Below are 21,104 nucleotides of genomic sequence, written 5' to 3'. Positions count from 1 at the left end.
TTCGTGATCCACAGCCTCATCCCCCCACTTTTCTCAAAAAAAGTTGAAATTTTTATATCACTGGAAACCTCTGGCTACATAATGTTTATGTACAAAATATTTCTTGCAGATTAATTCGTTTAGCAAAGATATCGTGAAATTTGAATTTCGTTCTGGCGCACCAGAACGAAATTACAACGCATTGTCTATGGAGCAGTGTAATACACATAATCATGCATAACTCGCGAACGCAAAATCGGAATCAACTGAAATTTTGGGAATAGGTTTTTTGTGGATATCTAATGAAAAATGACATAAATAGAGGATGCTAGGATCACAAAATACTCCTTTAAGTGCAAATATACATGAAAAGGATGTTAGATCATTCCTTGCATTTGGTTTATGATAGGAAATTAATTTCTCATGATAGTCCTCCTGCAAACAGATGTGTCTAAAACTGAAATGGGTGGTGTTATTTTGGTCATTTATTGTAAATATTTACACAAAAAATTGATCCTTAACAAATGCCTGCTTATTAGGAACAATACAGTATATATGAAGACTCTGAGCTCAGATGCAAAAAGCAATAAATGCTATTCTCAAACTTTTTGTGTTGAGGCCACCAACATGTGCCCTAATAGTAGCTTTAAGTTGACACCTTACTTTCAAGGTCCCAAGGTATAAGTTTCTTTACTATGATCAAAAATAGCTCATATTTTCTTTATATTTGCATATTTCAAATTGAGAAAAATGGATATATTGGTTTTGCATCCGAACTCTTCGTATACAACTACAAGACACATTATCAACAATTGAATACCTGAGTGGAAGAAGGGCCCAACTCCATCAAAACTGTTTTCGAGATATTAAGAAAAAACTTAATATTTGGAAAAGTTTTAAAGACAGAATGTTTTCATCTTCAGTGGACCTTTAATACATGAACATACAATATTACATACATTCGAAATTATACATGATGTTTCCATGGCAATGGTACAGGTCTTAATACGAGCTGGAGTTGGGCCCTTTTTCCACTAATATACTGCAAGTGCCAATTCCGTAAGCAGATGTGTTATAAATAGCTACAGAAATAAGGTTATTATCCATTAATTGCACAAATAGAAGCATGTAATATGTTAGCAAAAAAGTTTATTGTAGTGCAAAGCAGAATTCATGGATGAACAAAATTCCTCTTTAACCCAATATTTGTTGAAGAATGGCCCAACTCCATGGAGTTGGGCCTTTCTTCCATGAAAACCATGATTAAGTGGAAGTGGAAAACTATTTAGAGAGTGCATATTGGCTCATCTTTCACACACAAGGAAAAACGGTCTGCTGGCAATAAAATGCTGGGTCTACAATTAATGTAACTCATTTTCGTAAAAAATTGGAGTTGGGCCCTTCACTCAGGTATTCAATTTTATTCCCCATCCCCAACTCTCCTAACGCAATATAATATCTTTCACAAATCTGAAACTTTCTTTCCCATGGCCCAATGTAATGTCCATGATAAGATGGTATTTGGTCTAAGAAAAATACTGTACTGTATCAGTTGGAATGAGCAAGAATCAGCCGAATTGAAATACTGTACATGCCACTTTGTCATATGAAGTAAAATGTCCAGCAGAATTATATCTGCAAGGAGTACAACTGGATACTGTTGATGATTCTTTGTGTGAGCCACCAACAAGGGCCACCAAACAGCAGCGCTGCAAAATTACACACTGGATGCTAAAAGTACACAAATCTTGTCAAAGGAATTATGCTTTTTCTGTTATCTCTGGTTATGCAATAGAAAGAAATTAGTTCAATCTTTTGATCAACCATCGATGCCTGGTTGATCCTTATTATCTATGAAATCAATTAATTTACTATTGTTAATTGTGGTAAAATAGTCATTTATGCCTGTAGTGATATTATACAAATATATACTGCCATGAGAGGTTCTGGTTAAAACTATGGGCCCGAGGTGAGAATAGTATTAATTGATCTCAACGAGGGACCATAGTTTTAACCAGAACTTCGAATAAAGGCAGTATATATTTGTTTTATATACTTCATCAATATGTTCTTTGTTCATTGATTTGTTAAAAGAAAATTATTTGACGTTTTGACTCTCCCGCGTCTATCCTGAGTGAACAGCACGGCTAATTTAAGCACAACCTACCTTTCACAAAATCGAATAGCCTAAAATTGGGCTAACCAATTACAGCAGCGAGAAATGACGCTATGGCAGTTTCGCGTGCGTGAACTGTTCCGTCGCATCGAATGCACGCACGCGGAAGGCATGGTCAAAAGTACTATTTACGGATTGGAGGTACTATTTACGGCTCATCCGGGACATTGAAAATACTATTTACGGCTTAGAGGTACTATTTACGGATAGGAGTACTGATGGTAGAACTATTTTGGTCATGTGATCCACTTTTAACCAATCAATGAACAAGAATATATTAATGAAGTATATAATGACCAATATAAACTTAAGTGTTAATTCTGATTAATTAGTTGATAGTTCATTAATAACAAGCATCAAAGCAGCATCGACGGTTGATCCAAGATCGAACCAATTTGTTTCTGGTGCCTTATCTAGTGAGGCTTTGTGTTCATGCAATTAAAAAATATTGAAGGCTTGCAGTTGGTCTCATATGTGACCATCCACCACAAATGTCAGCAGAGTTTGTTTTGAGATATGGTCTATTAAACTTCTCAAAAAACAATAGAAAACAAAAGATTTTGCAACTTCTTTACTGATTTTGTATTACCTTGCAAACAAGTAACAGTATAAAACTTGAAATATAATTTTTCATATCTAATGATTAATAGAATTAATGAACATAATTATATCAAGTTTGGGAAACACGTAATTTAACTGAAGTACACTGTCAGTATGAAACTCAATACTTAAGTTATTTTTTAAGATACATGTTTGCAAAATATTGCAGGCTTTTTGCAGCACGTTTGAAGAAATATTGCAACTATGAAATAAAATAGGGTTATACAGGGATACAAATTATTTTCAGGTCTAAATGTGACACTAAAAAAGACCCAAGTCCTGATTTACAAAGCTCTTTACAACACATAACTGGCAAGGTGAACATGAAAAGACATTCATAGTTTATAATTGATAATATATCACAATATACTGCTTTCGAAGCACATTACATGGGTCAAATATAATAAATCACACTGAAGTGAAACCATGTTGTTAGATCCAATGGTCACCATTTCTAATTTCTTTGTTTCCTGTATTTGAAGAGCTTATTTCCAAACCGTGTAAAGTCCACAACCACATGTTTCTCATTTACTTGTGTGATACATGTACAATCACAATTACTTTGACAAGTTTGACATTAGCAACAATGATTTGTACCATCAACAAGCCATTATTTACCACAACAATGCTGGTTAACAATATGCAGACTATTGTTCTCATTTGGGAACCAAAGGCCACACACAGTATTACTGTGCATCCATCCACTGTTTGCTTTGTAATGGTGCATCCAACTGAAATTACAATACCTATAGCATCACAACCCATTGCAATATCGCACAGGTAATGTGTCTGTAGACTTAACATGGTTTGGAACCAAGCTCTTCATTTACTCCAAGTAGTGCAGGGATGACTTGAGGTTGATTCTCTGTATCCGTGGTGGTCATAGAAAAAGCCTGTAACTTACTGTTGGGTGTTGGTATATATAATTTTCAACCACAGGTGTGTGTGCCTTTTTGTGTGTAGTGACTGAGTACTTCGCAGAAGTGCCAACCATAGCAACCGGTTGCTTAGTAACAACATAGCGTAGCACGATTGGTTAATTTTTTCAATTAGATTAGGAACAGTGGTGTCCAATGGTCCAGAAGGATACATACAAAGACGTTGTAGGTAAATTTACATCTCAGTATTGGAAAGAAAATCAAATTGTAGCTCTATTGTGCTACAGGCCTCCATATACCAACAGTAGCATCACTACAGGCACTAGCTAACACGTTATTCTGTAGATGTAGTGCAGCAACATCACCGTAGTATTCTGAATGCGTTGCGATAACGGCAGGGTTGTGGTTTGGTTCATGAATCTGTAGGTCAAGGAGGAAAGAAATGTTTATGAAATGAGATCAAAAGACCACTTGACATGTGACATCATTGCCGGGCAGTATGCGCCCGAATTATGGCAATTTTCACTGTTCATTGCCCTGCAGTGTGCGTACGCATCATAGTTTGCTCAGGGCATATGTATTTTAAATTGCCCACCACATTTCATATAGTACAAGAAAGCAATTGAACAGTGTAACGGTTCGTTCAAGCATATCGATAGGCTACTCCCCGCCTTTGTTGATAAACAATGTCAAGTGGTCTATACACAAAATTTTCAACAACAAAAGTATTTGGTACAACTGATCTGCTACTTATGACTGGTGTGTTAAACATGCTGTCCTCAGAAGAAAAGATGAAAGGTGGTCTATTCTTGTCAAAAAAAACAACTTAAAAAAACCTGCATTCCACATTAGGTTTACAACTTGGGAACGGCTTTGAGACAAACTATTAAATTAAGATGGACTAACCTCTCTTTAAAAATGAACTAAAAATTTTGGTGAAACCATCGACATTTTCTCATAATTAAGTTTCCGAAAATTGAAGCACAATTTTAGGCTCTGTGGTGCAAACCAGTGGTCGAATTTTCAAATTTTGTGAAGGTTACTGAATATGTGTGTCATTTGGCACCCCAAGTTAGTCTAGCCAGGCTTTACTACCTCCTCTGCATTGAACCTACCTTAATTGTTTTATCTGTAGAACAGGTTATCACAGCTCCTAGATTATGGATGACATCTGTCAGCTTCCCTTTATGTCCAGAATCATATGTCTGAAAAGGAACCCAAATAACCTACATCTGAATTTGGTCATGATAACTTGACATTGTTGATTTTTGATCCACTTCAAAAAAGATTTTGTAATTTGTACCATATTAATTAAAAAATCTGGGGTTTCTTTTGAATTATGACTGTCCAATGCACAGTGCCCCAATAAAGCATAATCTTGGCTTTTGACATTAGTTATTACCTGGTGCTGAGTGCTGACAACATTGATTAATACTAGGCTATGGCTTTTAGCTCTTTTCAAAATGCATTCATTCGTTCAGTCAGTCAGTCAGTCACTCACTCGTTCAGTCAGTCAGTCAGTCAGTCAGTCACTCGTTCAGTCAGTCAGTCAGCCAGTCACTCAGTCAGTCACTCGTTCAGTCAGTCAGTCAGTCAGTCACTCACTCACTCACTCACTCGTTCAGTCAGTCAGTCAGTCGTTCAGCAAGCCAGTCTGTGGCTTCCAAATAAGGGGCACAAAAACTACATTTTCTTGCAATGTTTGGGGCTTTGTTATTCTAAAACTGCAGTAGCTGAAGTTTTGACAACGAAAACGTTGCAATATATATGGCCTATACATTGCTGTATCTTAGCTTTAGGTTTTGAGAAAGTTGTTCAAACCTACCTCTACAATATCAAACCTTCCATGTTTAGTATCCAGCACATGTAAGCTTCCATCTCGCTGTCCGCTCCATAACTGGTTAAACCCGTATGACATACACATAGAGAAGCTATCAAGCTGTGAATGAAAACAGAAAAAAAAACAAGAGCACCAATGGCGCTGTGGCTCTACGCTTTTTTTGTGGGAAAGCAATTGTTCTTGGAGTCGAATCGCTAATAGGTTGGTCGGTCAATTTTTAAACCTTTAGTTTGAAAAATTCCCACAAAAATTCAATACGGTCCTTGAAACTCGCGCGGAGTCAATCTTCAACATTTTTAGCAATTTGACCTCAGATGACCCCTGGGTGACACCGCTTGACCCTGAAATGACCTTCCAAAATTTGACTCAAATGTTGACTGTACCCACCAAGTTTCATGCCCATATGACAGTTTGTGCTAATTTGACCTCAGATGACCCCTGGGTGACACCGCTTGACCCTGAAATGACCTTCCAAAAATTTGACTCCAAATGTTGACTGTACCCACCAAGTTACTTGCCCATCTGACAGTTTTTGCTAATTTGACCTCAGATGACCTTGGCCCACTAACCAATACAAACTTGTTCTGCCTGGGGTCAAGATGCACCCACCAAGTTTGAGGAACATGTGACCCCACAAAATTTTGCTCCAAATGTTGACTGTATCCAGTTTCATGTCCATACGACAGTTTTTTAGTAATCTGACCTCAGATGACCCCTGGGTGACCCCAAAATGACCTTCCCAAAATTTGATTCCAAATGTTGACTGTACCCACCAAGTTTAATGTCCATACGACAGTTTTTAGTAATTTGACCTCAGATGACCCCTGATGACCCCAAAATGACCTTCCCAAAATTTGACTCCAAATGTTGACTGTACCCACCAAGTTTCATGCCCATACTGAAGTTTTTAGTAATTTGACCTCAGATGACCCCGGATGACCTCAAAATGACCTTCCCAAAATTTGACTCCAAAGGTTGACTGTACCCACCTTCCATGCCCATACGACAATTTTTAGTACCTTCCCAAAATTTGACTCTAAATGTTTACTGTACCCACCAAGTTTCATGCCCATACGACAGTTTTAGTAATTTGACCTCAGATGACCCCTGGGTGACCCGGATGACCTTCCCAAAATTTGACTCAAATGTTGACTGTACCCACCAAGTTTCATGCCCTTCGACAGTTTTTGCAAATTTGACCTCAGATGACCCCTGGATGACCTTGACCCACTAACGAATACAAACTTATGCTGCCTGGGGTCAAGATGCACAGGACCCGGTACAGGGATCTATACAATGATTTTTTTTTTTTTTTTGGGTGGATCACCGTATAGGCATTTTACACATAAAATACACGTAACCCACACACAACGCAATTGAATAACAGACCGGTACTACACAGTGCCGCTGGTTACCAGTTGTCAAGGATTATTAAATCAGGATGTGACACTCCGTAATTTGCATGTGTCCAATTCATATGTTAATAGCATATTGTTATTAAAATGATGGTCTGACCTGGCCAGAGGGCGTTAATATAATAGACGTTTGATCAAGGGACAGAGTAGTTTCCGCTTGTATCGGCTACGAATCGAAACATAATTATTATGCTCATTCCGACCAGACTAGCTTTGCCAGGCAGGGTAGGCCATGACGAGTAGGCCTATGGGCCGAAGTATTTGCATAACTCTTTTGCATGAAACTGTAATTGTCATCTAAAACAAACAAACAAAAACAATATTATTTGAAGTTTTAATTTTAAAAAATTACCCTATTTTACTACGGTCAATTAAGATGGCGGTAAATTACCATGTAAATTAACCGTAATTTACCGACTCATAACACTGACATAATATTAACTAATATTATTTCCTCTATCGTTTGATGTAGAATGGTACAGGTGGGGGGGGGGGCAAAATAGTTTTTTACTTAATATGAGGGTGGGGGTTAGAACAGTTTTAGGTCCATTAACTTGTGAGACCGGGGGGTCAACAAAGTTTTGGGTTCACGAAGAGGGGACAGGGGGGTTAAAAATTTGTAACACGAAAAAATATATTGTCCCCCCCCACCAAAGTATTTATGAACACTCCCTAAACTTACTTGATTTTTCAGCAAATGTTATTTTTCAGTGAGTTTTGCTTTTATTCCGTGTTAAATTATGGCAAACGGAAACAATCAAAATATGATGTAGCTACGAAACAAATAATATAATCGCTCCTGGGTGTCACCCATGCATACTTTTTAATGTAGACCTACCGGTATAGGGCCTATTGCCAATCACAAAGTTTGAAATTGTAATTGTTTAATGTAGGCTACTCCCTAACAGAATACGTTTATACACACGCTGGCGAAGTGACGTAGTTAAATCGGATTAACTACCATAACAATAGATGAATACAATTTTGACTATATTGCCCACACTCACGTTCATGCGGTAGAACCTACCGATGCATTGAACCATAGATGTCAAAGAAATGCTAATCACTTGCACCTGTAAGATTAGTCTCTTTGAAAAGAGCGGTATGAATGGTATTGTATTCAATCTATTATATGATTGAAGACAGGTGTACAGACGGCTTGACATGAGCCTATGATTTTTTTCTGGGGTCTTTTGATCTACGCTGGTTATCATCGATGCTGAAGTGCCTATAATAGTTCAATGTAAGAAAATGAGCCAATAGACGTGATGAATAAAAGCTAATAAAGATCGGATTTTTGGATTATTAGTGGCGGTATACAATTAAATGTCAAAATTACGGTGCTATTCTACTTTTCAACAATAATTCATACCGGGGCACTTCGATTTGAAATGGATATAGGTGTAGGGCTGGCACTTTCGCACCTAGGGCATTCGGTGAGAGCAAAATGTAAAAAATATGGGGTCATTGGGTGACAGCATGATTTTTGGCATTCGGTGAGAGCAAAATGTAAAAAATATGGGGTCATTGGGTGAGAACATGACCCTTTTTTTTTTTTTTTTCTTTGGGTGTGAGCTGAAACAGCGCGACAGAAACCTCGAAAATCGAATTTCTCGTTCTAAATGGCTTCAAATTTCTTTGTTTTTTCAAAATAAGTGATAAATGAAAGTTGCTGTTAAAAGTGAACAAGTAAGGGTCTTTGGGTGACAGATCAAATGAAAAAATAGGGGGTCTTTGGGTGACAGAGCATGTGTTAGTAAAAAAAATATGGGGTCTTTGGGTGACAGCGACGCTGAAAAAGGGGGTCTTAACAGCCCTACATACGCGTCACCTCCAAAGTTGGAGTGCCCCCCCCCCGGGAATTCATACTGGCAGGCTACACCAATAAGTGTATTAGTGCAGATTGATATTTTTCGGGATACTTTTCCACAGGGAGGAAGCACATGGCAAATACTATTGCCGTGGCGCCATTTTGAAGGTCACGTGAAGTGTCAAATGATTTTTGACTTCAAATACTCACTGTATTTCATATCTTATGCTTGTCGATATTTCCTTTGTATTATCGATAGTTAGTCTTAATTTCGACATTACTATATCAATAAGACATTCCCTTATCAAATTAAAAGACTTTCTTGCAGAAACAAATCACTGTAGCCTGATGGGATCATAGTAGTTGACCCACTTCCGCCCGGTCTAACCTTGCTTGGGGGCGCTTTTTACTATCTTCAACAGGTTCGATTCGCTAAACTTACGACACCTTTATGTGGTGACCTCAATTACATGGGCTGAGTAAGAGTTGATGTGAATTATTCATAACCAATCGATACCTTGCCTCACTTTGTTGAGAGCAAGCCAACAAAATTTGCCATAGGTTTGCGTGGCTAAACAAAAGCCGTGAATTTAGTGTCATCCCCCTGCAGTTGTTCTCATTTATGTAATCAGCAATTGGAGCCTACAAAATGTGGTGCATTTATAGTGTACGGTACTAATATCGGGAATTGACACAAATTTTACGGTAACAAAATCAGTCATACCCAGAAAGGATAAAATTCGCATTAATATTGTACGTGTGACTTGTGAAAAGATGCATCCACGCACCAAGTTTGAGGAACGTGCTTCCCCTACTATACTAGTCCGAGGTGCTCTGACTATAACACTCGGATCGCCTACATACATCGAATGTATGGAGCCGTAACTCACACATACGATGGGTGTACCGATCGCCATGCAATCTACGCTTAGTAGGCCAGTGGGACAACGGAATCACTACGTGAACGAGCTACTACTAGTCTCCGAGAAAAGAGGCAGACACAGACAAACAGATTCTAGTGAATTAAATAGTATGATGATCAGTTGTAGCAACTACAAATTTCGAACGCTTGTCAGGGGTCAAACCCCACCCTTTATATTTCCCCCACACTTTTAGACAGACACCCACCCTTATGCAGTGTTTCTGACCAAAGCTTACAGCATTACTTTATCAAATTCGGAAGACTGAACATATCGGCGCTTATACCGCCGCGTTTCATACAGTCACTTCCGGGTCCATTTTATCACTATCTGCGCCATCAATCCATTTCAGAATCCAATTAATGCAGAATTTATCCTCATCTATCACATGATTTTCTTATTCATCTGAAACATTTGCGACATAATATTGGCAAACTGCATCAACACTGCAATCATCTTTCGAAAAGATACGACCTCAGATTGATTGTTTATCATAAACACTATCACATGGGCGAATGGCAGAGGGCTGAGATCCTGAATTAATTGCAATACGTCAGTCTCTATAGACTCTCGACACAGCCGCTGTGTTCCGCTCGCTCCACTTCTAGTGTGAGCGAGCGGGCCAAAGCGGCTGGTGTAGAGACTGAAAATTATATTCATTCATAAAATGAATATAATTTTACGGCGCGATCCATTCTACTATGGGTGACGTGCATTTAAATGAAAACATCAGCTAATTAATTTCTGACATTTTCTTTCCAGATTTATGAAGAAAATATGAATGTTTTTCAACAGATCATCAAATTACTTTATTATATTTTTTTTTCAATTGGTAGCGTTTACCCACACGCTTAATATATTGCTCCCACGCTTTTTAGAAACCCACCCTTTATTCCGCAAAATAACCCCCACCCTTTTCACAGATTTTCAGAATTCCCAACCCACACGTGCCGGACAATGATAATGAATAGCCAGATGACCTTCGCTGCCGAGACGTTGTTTTCAGGGTTGTCAAACCCGCGATTTGGTAACCCAATCAGGCGACTTTTTGAAGATTTTCCCGGGACAATTTCCTGCCCCATAGAATACAAAGGGTAAAGAAAAAAAATGGGCGACTTTTCGATTATTTGACCTGCGATTCGGGCTGAATTTTTTTTGGCAACCCTGGTTATTTAGCGTTAATTTAACTCAATTACTACGCCGCTGGTCTCTAAATATTTTGAAATGTTGTCCCATGGTGACGAAACTCCGAGAACTCAATAAACAATCCGGACAAAGGAATCATCCAATCACATTTCTATCCACGTGAGATCACCACAAAAATTCATGATAAAAGGTCACTTTCCCAAAGAAAAATAGTGCAATCCGTCAATTCCCGCCATGATCTCGCAACTTAAATTATTCAGACCAAAATAATCTCTACCGCATACAGGGAACCAAGCAAAACGATAGAAATGACTGTTTCTCATGACGACTTTTGACTTTTCTCACTTCAAAATAAGTACTTTCCCCACCCCAAATTCACCTCTAAAGGAGTGCAATCGATTGAAAAATAACTAAGCAAAGCTTAGAATCCAATTTGATGACTATATATAATACACAGAAAAAGCCTTAGTATAAAAAAGCAGCGCCGGAAGTTGCCGAAAAATGAGGAAAATAATATCTACCATCTAGCGGAACTGCTTAGGCTCAATAGCTTCGCTAAGAGCCAATGAAAGCCACATCTTTGTAGAATGCAATTCCACGAGATGAGATCACTGTGCTCTAGACAGTAACTGACTATGGTGGCCCTGCACTACTTAAATAATTCAGCATCCTTCACACTCAGCTCTGCACAGTAACAAATATATAGTGCATGATGCCAACCCACAGGCCTCTACACACTTTACAGATTTTCGCTGACCACTGTGGCTTAAGACATACCTTATAAACCATTTAAAAACATTCAGATATGCAGCACAATATAGGTGCAGTCTCCAAGTCTGTCTATATATAACAATCACAATCACGATTAGCTCCCTAAGTAACATAAGGGTGAACCAAAACAATTAGGCAGCTAGTTTCCTGTCCAGGGCGTAATTATTTCATGAAGATGCATCACCGGGGCTCAAACTTGTGCCCTCTCACACTGAAGTCTGATGCCCTATCAATTGCGCTAACTTGACTACAGTACCCTTATTAGCCTACAGTTACAATACCATCTCAACCAGGATCACTCCCTATCTTTTCATACAACTACACAGGTATAATCAGCAATAAATTTCTTTGTGACTCATTTTCTTTTTCAAGCAAGCAAACTAGCACATATCTGTGAAGGTTCAAACGTATATCCACCATCATATACAAATGCATCGAGCCGAGCACCTTACCAATTCATTTTTCCACGATACTTTTCAGAGCCACTGACTCCTGGCAATGTGGTAAATGGGTTATTCCAGTTGAAATCCATACACACCAATAGAAGACATGACATTAATCTCCCACACAAGGAGTGTGAATTTTAAACAGTGTCACCCATTGACGACTTTTGAAATTCACACTCCCTGTGTGGGAGATATAAGTTATGCCTTACATACGGGTTTTCAACTGGCAGAGCCTAATCTACATTTCAGATCACTGGGCAAAGAAGCAGCTTACAATGTAATATTATGGACCATTGTAAGCTCCATATAATTTTGTTCTGAAAAAGTCACAGTTAACACAAACAAATTCTTGCCTAATTCAAACTTTTTGAAATTCTCAACACAATGCTATTCAAGTCAAATTGGACTCTTACGTGTATTTGCTTCATAAGTTTGCCTGCTCGTCTGTCGTATATTGCAATAGTTTTGTCCTCACTACCACTAATAATATATTGGCTATCTGCTGCTATTGATAACACTGGTTTGTTGTGTAGATGTAGCTTGGCTACCACAGGGTCATCAGCTGTAATGAATCAAACAAATTCATATAATGAGCACAATTTCAATTTAATCATTTGATTGTCTCTAGGATTCATCCCAATCATTTTGGGTCAATTCATTCATCTTTCTTTATTTCTTCAAATTTAAATACATTATTTATACATTTATTGTGTATTATCCTGTCCATGATAACCTCCGATGCACTGTGCTCTGATGTTCGAACTACTAACCTGTTGCTTACACACTAGCAGGCCCGTACGCAGAGGAGGTGCGGGGGATGTGACGTACCCCCCCCCCCCCAAATTTGGATAAGTATACAAAAAGTCCCCAAATTTCAGAATTTCAGGTTTTGTACACTTTTTTGGACAAAAAAAGGTCCAAATTTTGTCCACTTTTCACAAAATTGCTCCCCGGAAAAAAAGTCCACTTTTTCAAAATCAGCACCCCCAAATGAAATCCTGCATACGGGCCTGCACACAGTGCATAAGTATTGAGTCAAAGTCTCATAAAAATTGAATTGGGCATTTCGGCATGGGAGCACACACTCCCACCCCCACACACACTACTGCAAACAGATTATAAACAGTGAACAACCCATGGACGAAAAAGATAACAGACCGCGTACAAGCAGCCAAAGTCACAGTATTGCCCGATAATATGGGCCGATTGTTCCATGAAATGCGACAGACAAAACTGCTACACACTGACCGCGTATTTTTACTGTCTATCACGTAATTGCCGAGGCACGCAACGGTCTATCTAATATATAGGGAGGCACGCAATGCTGGCGTGATTGTTAGACACGGCACGATCGAACTATCTGCCCTCATGAATATGGGACAAATTCACAGCATAGAATGCACAGGGACTTTAATTGTTGATACATTCAATCTATCAAGATCAATAATCAATAGACCTTTTCAAATCAAGACCGCAAAAGATCGGAAAACCGCAGTATTTATTCAGTAAGCTAGGAGGTCAATTGGCGTACAATGAATCAAGCAGAATCACATACCCTTTTGAGTGAAAATACAACGCATTTAGCCAAAATCAACATGAGTCATCACAGGGAAATATTTTCTAAAGGTATTGAACTACTTCCACTATTTGGCACTTCACATTGTGACAGCAAACAAAAGAAAAATGCAAATATTTGTCATCTGCGGCACATTTGATTTGGTCTGTGTGTGATCTTCACTTGCACAAGCCATACCCAACACTTGACCATGTCTTTCACGCAGATTTGTATTCAGACGTAATAGTTGCATTTGCGTTAGCGTCGATGACCCGGAATTATAAGCGGGGTCATCCATAACAAACTTTAGAAAACTTCGATTTGAAAAGGTCTATTGATATACCGTAAACGTTCGCCTAATGGCGCCCCTGGGCTCCTTTGCCTTGGGTAAATTTTATGTACAATTCTATTACCCCCACGACCCATTATTCAAAATCGCGCACTGTGATTTGTTGAAACGCGTCACGTGACAGACCATTAATTAGCGATAAAGTGTCAAGGGCAACAAACTTTATGTTCTTCTATCATCACAGCGCACAGCAGAGCGCACAGCACACCTGCTTATGTAGGGGAGAATGGAATGTCAGGGGTGTGTTATTGTATGTGCATACCTGCTTATAGGGAGAATGGAATGTTAGGTTGTGTTATTGGAATGTGCATACGCTTTGGCTACGCTGTATATGCGCTCCACCTTGAGGTAAACAACTTGAAATATTTGGGCAAAAAAATTGATATTTTCTCTTTAAATCACACTATTTTGTGGTAATAGAATAGAAATAAAGGGTGCAGCATTATCCTTTACACGCAAATAATGTGCCTCGGCAGTAAAACGTTTAAATAATGGGTTCGGCCGCCTCACCCATTATTTACGCGTTTTTACTGCCTCGACACATTATTTTCGTGTAAAGGATCATGCATTACCCTTTATTTCTTAAATAGAGAGCTCGCTCCTCTAAAAATCCCAACAAGAATTAAGGGCACGTGCCCTGGTGGGATTTTAATGGGAGGGCACTTTTAGTTTGTGTCTAAAATTCCAGTTATATGTCAAGAGAGCCCATAGCGCAATTAGGCGAACGTTCAAGGTAGTTCAATCAATTAACAAATTAATCACAAGTAAGAATGAATGAATGAATGAATCACATAAATTAATCAATCTTACCTCTATGGTCATGTATATAGATCAACTTATCATAGGAGCCAGAAACCAACACATCAGGAAGAAACACAGTAGAAAGAAATGCAGACTTGCCCCTGAAAAATATAAATAACAATTGACTGAAAAAAATATTCTTCATTCGTCCATCAGTACTGCACAAGTTGTCAAAAGTGGGGGCACGGATCTTGATTCCCCTTCTGCTCAAACATTTTCACCTCGCTTCACTTGCCTTAATTGATAGCCCCATAATCCCTCCCTAATTGGGTGCATCCTCCCCTCACTGACTGACAATACTGGGGGCATAGCCTCACCCCTCTTTGTGAACACTACTGCAGATAATAGGTTTCCCATGCAACCTATCATATCAAGCAGGTGGGCTCATACCTGAATCCGAGTGGTTACGATATTTACATCACACTCTGAAGTTGTTGCGACTACTTCTGGCATCGACGTGAGAACCCCCCAACTGATTCTCGCAAGATTCTTAATTTTATCGTTATGTGCATTTCGTGATCCACAGCATCATCCCCCCACTTTTCTCAAAAAAAGTTGAGATTTTTATATCACATGGAAACCTCTGGCTACATAATGTTTATGTACAAAAACTTTCTTGCAGTTTAATTCATTTAGCAAAGATATCGTGAAATTTGAATTTCGTTCTGGTATACCAGAACGAAATTACAACACATTGTCTATTGAGCAGTGTAATACACATAATCATGCATAATTCGCAAATGCAAAATTGGAATCAACTGAAATTCTGGGAATAAACTTTTTTCGTGGATATCTACTGAAAAATGTCATAAAAAGAGGATGCTAGGATCACGAAATACTCCTTTAACATGTTCAAGTAGTAGATATAAGTTGCAAATATCAATAATTCCCGCAAAAATTCCTTTTAAAATTATGAAACAAGTTGATTCTCAACATGTGTGACAAAATTCTATAATCTGGCTCACACCATTATATGTGACATGATCAAGGGGAATGAGTCACATGTCGACCATGGTCTAAAATGAGTTTTACATATATGTTTCTAAACAGGACATTTAAAGCTGTTATTAGAAACTGAAAACCCCATGTTGATACGACTTTTCTTTGCAAAGTTACGTCAAGTTATCAATCGCTGAAAACAATATAAAACAAAAGAATTCTAACACTTTCTTTGCCAATATCGAAAATCAATATTGGCAACATCCGACTCATTTCCCTTGATCGCGTCACATATATTCTTTTACTCACCTAATTGCTCTGATCTCACTAAATTGTCTCTCCAAATCCCACAGTTTAACCCAGCAATCCCAGGATGATGTCACCACTGTGTTGTCTTGAGATGTAATGTCCCAAATCCAACCCTATCACAAGTAGAGAAATACATAGATTCATGGTTTATTGACTCCAACTGCATACATTGTTGGAAATAAATTCGGCACAACTTAAATCTTGGTGCTCTGATATCTCAGGCTACTAATACATGTATGACGGCTAGGATTATTATGACCACTCATTGTCAAATACAATCAATTTTGTTTTACACATATGTGATGCGATCAAGCAAAATCAGTCGTAACTCGGAAATATTGATTTTGAGATATAGCCACACAAAGAAAATATTTCCTTTTGTTTCCTGTTGTTTTGGAAACTCTTTAATTGCTAATATCTATGGAACTGGTTGTTCAATTTCAGTGGAGTTTTCTGCAAAATCCAGCTTTGGAAATGCTTTTTGCTATCCTATAAGAAAGTGAAAATTTTTTATTGCCGAGTTCCGACTGATTTTGCTTGATCGCATCACATGTGATTTCTTTCATCATCATGCTTCAATTGTGTCTATTTGATGAATTTCAAATGTCACCTTCTTATAGGCCAAAAATAAAATTGTATTGCCCTTCGTCTGATGTTTTTGTGTTTTTTGCCACATGCAATATCAAGAAATGCAAGTTCACCACAAAATACCACATGGTGCAAACAATGATTTACAGGCTTATGGCTCGTTTTTTAATATATCAGAGTTGTGCAGTATGAATTACAAACAGGCAAAACATTTTCACAACATTTTTGTGCATTTTAAACCAAAAATGAAAATTCAAAATTATGGAAAAAAAAATGTGATCCTATTTTTCAGATTTTAGGGTCGGAAGATTTGCCACACCTCTCTGCCATACAGAAAGAGTTTATTTATACCTTTCCTGATAAGAGTTTAACAAACCACATACCTTATGTGCCATGAATGAGTGTACTCTGGAAGCTTCTATAGATTCCTTGTGTTTATTTGCATCTAGTTTCTTTAAGTCCCAGAGTTGAACATGTCTATCTCGTGATCCTGATATACATAAACTTCCTTCCTGTGGCATAAAAAGAACACACAAGATCAAACTTACTACAAAGGTCATTAAAATTGAACTCAAGTCCAGTAACTAGTACATTGCTCTATTCAGTTCCCAACACCCACATGGGACCCCCTCCCCTCCCCCAGTGAAATGGACCCCTACACTCTGTCCACATAGAAGTACAAAGTAAATAGACCTCGGAAACTGGAGGTATGAGAATAATTATTTCGGTGCAATGAGTGCGTAAATGCTTCTTTGGCGCACCAACTGCTGCTCTATGTGGACAGACTGTTGTGATACATACAGTTTTTTGCCACAGATCAAGGAAAGTTCTAAAATCATCCTCTGCTCTAAAATACTAAAATCTGACACTGGATTAAAACCTTTTTAAGAATAATTACCTTTAATAAATGCACTGAGTCAATAGCAGCAATATGGCCCATACTAAGGCAGAATGACTCCATGGTGGTTTGATGGTTAGCCCACATGGTATGCTGCTCCTCACGTTGTATACATGCTAACTTCCAGGAAAACTCATCATCTTTAAATAGAAAGAAATATATGCTGTAAAATAAAAGCAATCTTGAAAATGCAAAAAAAAACACTTTTGTCCTGAACCTTCAGATTTAAAAACAAGAAATTGATGGCATATTTGAATCATGCCTAGTATGTACATGTGTAACATCAATTATGAAAGGTGACTTCTACAAATTTAGTTATTTGAATTAAGGCGGGAGTTAAGGAGGCTGGCATTTTCTTCAGAAGGGGTGGGTCCCAAAATATATTGAGAGGTCATAAATTTTTGGAAAGAAAAAAAATTTTTGATGACCAAAATGTAGGGAGTCAGATAGTGTGTTTATTTTATTAAAAAAGACTGATTTCAATACAATTTTTTTTCTGTTTAGGGGGAAAGGTGTATCAATGGTGGGAGTGGGGGTCATAACATTTTTGTTGCCAAAATAGGGGGGCACAATTTTATTGATGCTGACTTTTTGTAAATTTGGGACCCCCTTCCGAAGAAAATGCCAGCCCCCTTAGGCTAGAGAAAGTAGACATGATCCAAATTCCCCAATCAGAACTACACTTGTGTTCACGCTGTTAACAGCACCAAAATGGCAGACTGCTGAAGGACCTTGCCTATCCTGTAAATATTTGAATTCCTAAATTTGGTAATGATTAGCCTCTCAATACACCCACCATCTATACACTGTAGTCTACAATTTCACCTGCATCATCCTAGTTTAGCTTCCAGATGCTGCAAGGTGATTACCATGGCAATTTAGTTCCTTTGGCTTCACCTGAAGCGTTGAACAGTATTGCTACAGATACAGATAGTAAAGTCAAAATTGATTACCGGTATTCCACAAAACCACTAAAATTCAAGTAAGTAGATAGGCTTTTACGACGGGATTCCATAACAATTGATTTTTATTCAGGTGCGCAGTCGGATATCACATTACCATTGCGTGTATTGATCACATTACCAGTGCAGCCAGTCACTGTGTGAACTGGCACAGTGACTGGCTGCACCAGTACTGTAAACTGGCTGCGCATCAGTACTGCACCGGTAATGTGATATCCAACGGCTGCACCAGTACTATAGACTGGCTGCACCAGTACTGTAGACTGGCTGCACCAGTACTGCACCGTAATGTGATATCCGACGGCTGCACCAGTACTGTAGACTGGCTGCACCACTACTATAGACTGGCTGCACCAGACCAGTACTGTAGACTGACTGCACCAGTACTGCACCGGTAATGTGATATCCGACGGCTGCACCAGTACTGTAGACTGGCTGCACCACTACTGTAGACTGGCTGCACCACTACTGCACCGGTAATGTGATATCCGACGGCGTACCCGAATAAAAATCAATTGTCACTAAAATTCAATATTCACTTCATCCACTCACCTGGGATTATAGGGTATTTCTTAGGAAACCGTTTGGATATGCGTACCTTCCAAGTCACATCATCGTTCACAAGTTTGCAAAATTCTTTGCACACTAAACTGACCTGCTGAATGACAAACCTGGCATCTATAAATGCCAAAATGTACCAAATAATCTCTGGTGGTAATGTTAGTAACGTGAGAGGAATTGAATCCCCATCTACATCATCATCTTCTATTCTTTCTCCATACAGATTGTCCTCATCTTCATCCTGAGATGGGGATACAGTACATCTTTCATCATCTCTAAGATTCAAACCACCATCACTGTTATTACTAGTTACGGCCATTCCCATCTCACTGTCATTGTGAGAAACATCAATGTCTTGAACAGTTTCTCTGGGACTCTCTTCTCCAAGGAAGGGTTCTCCAATGACTTCTTGGTCTCCAGACTGTGTAGTGGATCCTGGTTGTTCAGTTGCCATGGTGCAGTGATCTTGGAATCAGTGGCAAGATTGTAGTGCTGCCTGTTATGAAAACAAAAACAGTTCATAGCTTTACATTATAAATAAAATGTATCAATTAAAATCTTTAATACATGTTCAGCAGGCCTTGGAATTCACATATCAAGGGCATTCACTTTCAAGGCTAGTGGGGACAAAAATGAAAGGGCACAAAGGCAACAATGAAAACTTTGAACTTGAGGTGCACCAAGGCCAAGTCTAAGGGCCTTTGTGGCCTCCCTGAATTTTGAGGCCATCAGGAGTATTCATTCATCACCGTAGAAGTGATGATGTAACAGGATTAACTACCATAGCAATTAGGTGAATAGAATTTTTTTAATATATTGCACTGCACTAGTACGGTACGCAGGGTTGTTTGATTTAAATCACAGTGATTTAAATCGCGCACTGATTTAAATCAACTTTTTTCATTTTTTACCATTTTTGATAAATATAAGTTAATTTTTTTTATTTTACTTCATTTCTAATGTTTCTACAACTTTTGGATACAATTTAAATACCTCATTTTCAAGGTGCTGAATTCAACAGGTTTTTTCCCATGATTTTACAAAAAAATTTTCTCCTGCCATCTTATTGCAAGCTGTACAGTACGTACACCATAACCGTAACAAAAATATTTCGAACAAGGCTAGACCTGTGATCGGCTATGGTATTTACTTGTTAAAAATTGCTAGACATAAATTTGTGTACTAATACTATACCGGTATAGGTTGTCCAAAATGGTTAATTTACTATTTTTGTAGTAAATTTTTGACAACTGCTCTCGCGCGAGATCGCAGGTGCAATAACAATACATGGACACAATCACTAGTGTCATTTACACAATGGAATAATGAATTATTTATGACATGCATCGGCTGGATTTTACGATCGAGGTAAGGTTTTTGGCCTGTCCCTGCGTGAATATCTTTAGTCTTCAGCATCAAAGATACTTGCGATGACCAGTTTTTTGCGGACACTTTGATAACAGGTAACTTTTATAGGTCATAGGGTAGAAACTAGGCCCCTATAGTTGTACAATTTGTACGAAATATACATTTTGTTATAGGCCTAAAATGTTTACAAAAATATATTGGTCCATACGTTGTGCTTGTATTCAGATGTTCGACGTATACCACCACTGCACCAGTCCAGATATAGGCCAAGTAAAACAGCGTATTACTATCAAGGCTTTACATTTGAAAACTGTCCTCAGATCGATGCGCCAAGTTAAAGTTTCCAGTCCATCACACTACGACGTGCTGTTTATAGTCCATGCTAAAAGTTAAACTACAGCTAGCTGATGAATCTATTCAGTCAGTGACACTAGACAATCTGAGAAATCAGCTGTTAAATCAAAGTCTAAACACCTTCCAACGTGTAAGCATCACTCATCATGGCCAAAAATAGAATGTGAGTCACCCAACTTTATCATTTTGACTCGAACGAATAGAATGACAATCAATGATATTAAAGCTTACTGATCTTTTAATATTATAAAGAAGCAACCATTTATCATAAGCAAATAACCAAATAATCCTTCCAACTATGAAAACATAAATGAACATTCTAGCCTGAAATTGAACCATTGAACATACCGTATTTTGTAATTTGCAGCAAAGTTCATGAGTTTGTTCTGCAAATTTTGTTTTCTTTTTGAAGATTCCTACACGCGTGGGAGAACCAGGC

General features: G+C 38.3%; 1 protein-coding gene across 1 annotated transcript; it reads right to left on the bottom strand.

Annotated features, from left to right (window-relative positions):
- Positions 1–2,830: 2,830 nt before the first annotated feature.
- On the bottom strand, positions 2,831–21,064 carry LOC140164363 (F-box/WD repeat-containing protein 9-like). The gene is made up of 10 exons (XM_072187673.1): positions 21,014–21,064; positions 18,935–19,439; positions 17,421–17,560; positions 16,906–17,034; positions 15,935–16,047; positions 14,696–14,787; positions 12,395–12,543; positions 5,459–5,572; positions 4,749–4,838; positions 2,831–4,053 (listed from the first exon to the last, which is right to left on the bottom strand). Exons 2-10 carry the CDS (start codon positions 19,395–19,397, stop codon positions 3,907–3,909), a joined length of 1,437 nt encoding a protein of 478 aa, XP_072043774.1. The 5' UTR covers positions 19,398–19,439; positions 21,014–21,064; the 3' UTR covers positions 2,831–3,906.
- Between the last annotated feature and the right edge of the window lie 40 nt (positions 21,065–21,104).

This window comes from Amphiura filiformis, chromosome 1 (assembly GCF_039555335.1).
Source record: "Amphiura filiformis chromosome 1, Afil_fr2py, whole genome shotgun sequence".
NCBI classification, from domain to species: domain Eukaryota; kingdom Metazoa; phylum Echinodermata; class Ophiuroidea; order Amphilepidida; family Amphiuridae; genus Amphiura; species Amphiura filiformis.
This window is presented reverse-complemented; position numbering and strand designations above follow the sequence as displayed.

Coding starts and splice junctions, on each gene's coding strand:
- LOC140164363 (XM_072187673.1), bottom strand. CDS start 19,397: ATGGCAACTGAACAACCAGGATCCACTACACAGTCTGGAGACCAAGAA. Junction 17,561..18,934: donor GAAATACCCTATAATCCCAG/GTGAGTGGATGA, acceptor TTCTATTTAAAG/ATGATGAGTTTTCCTGGAAG. Junction 4,054..4,748: donor CTACAGATAAAACAATTAAG/GTAGGTTCAATG, acceptor CTTGACCTACAG/ATTCATGAACCAAACCACAA.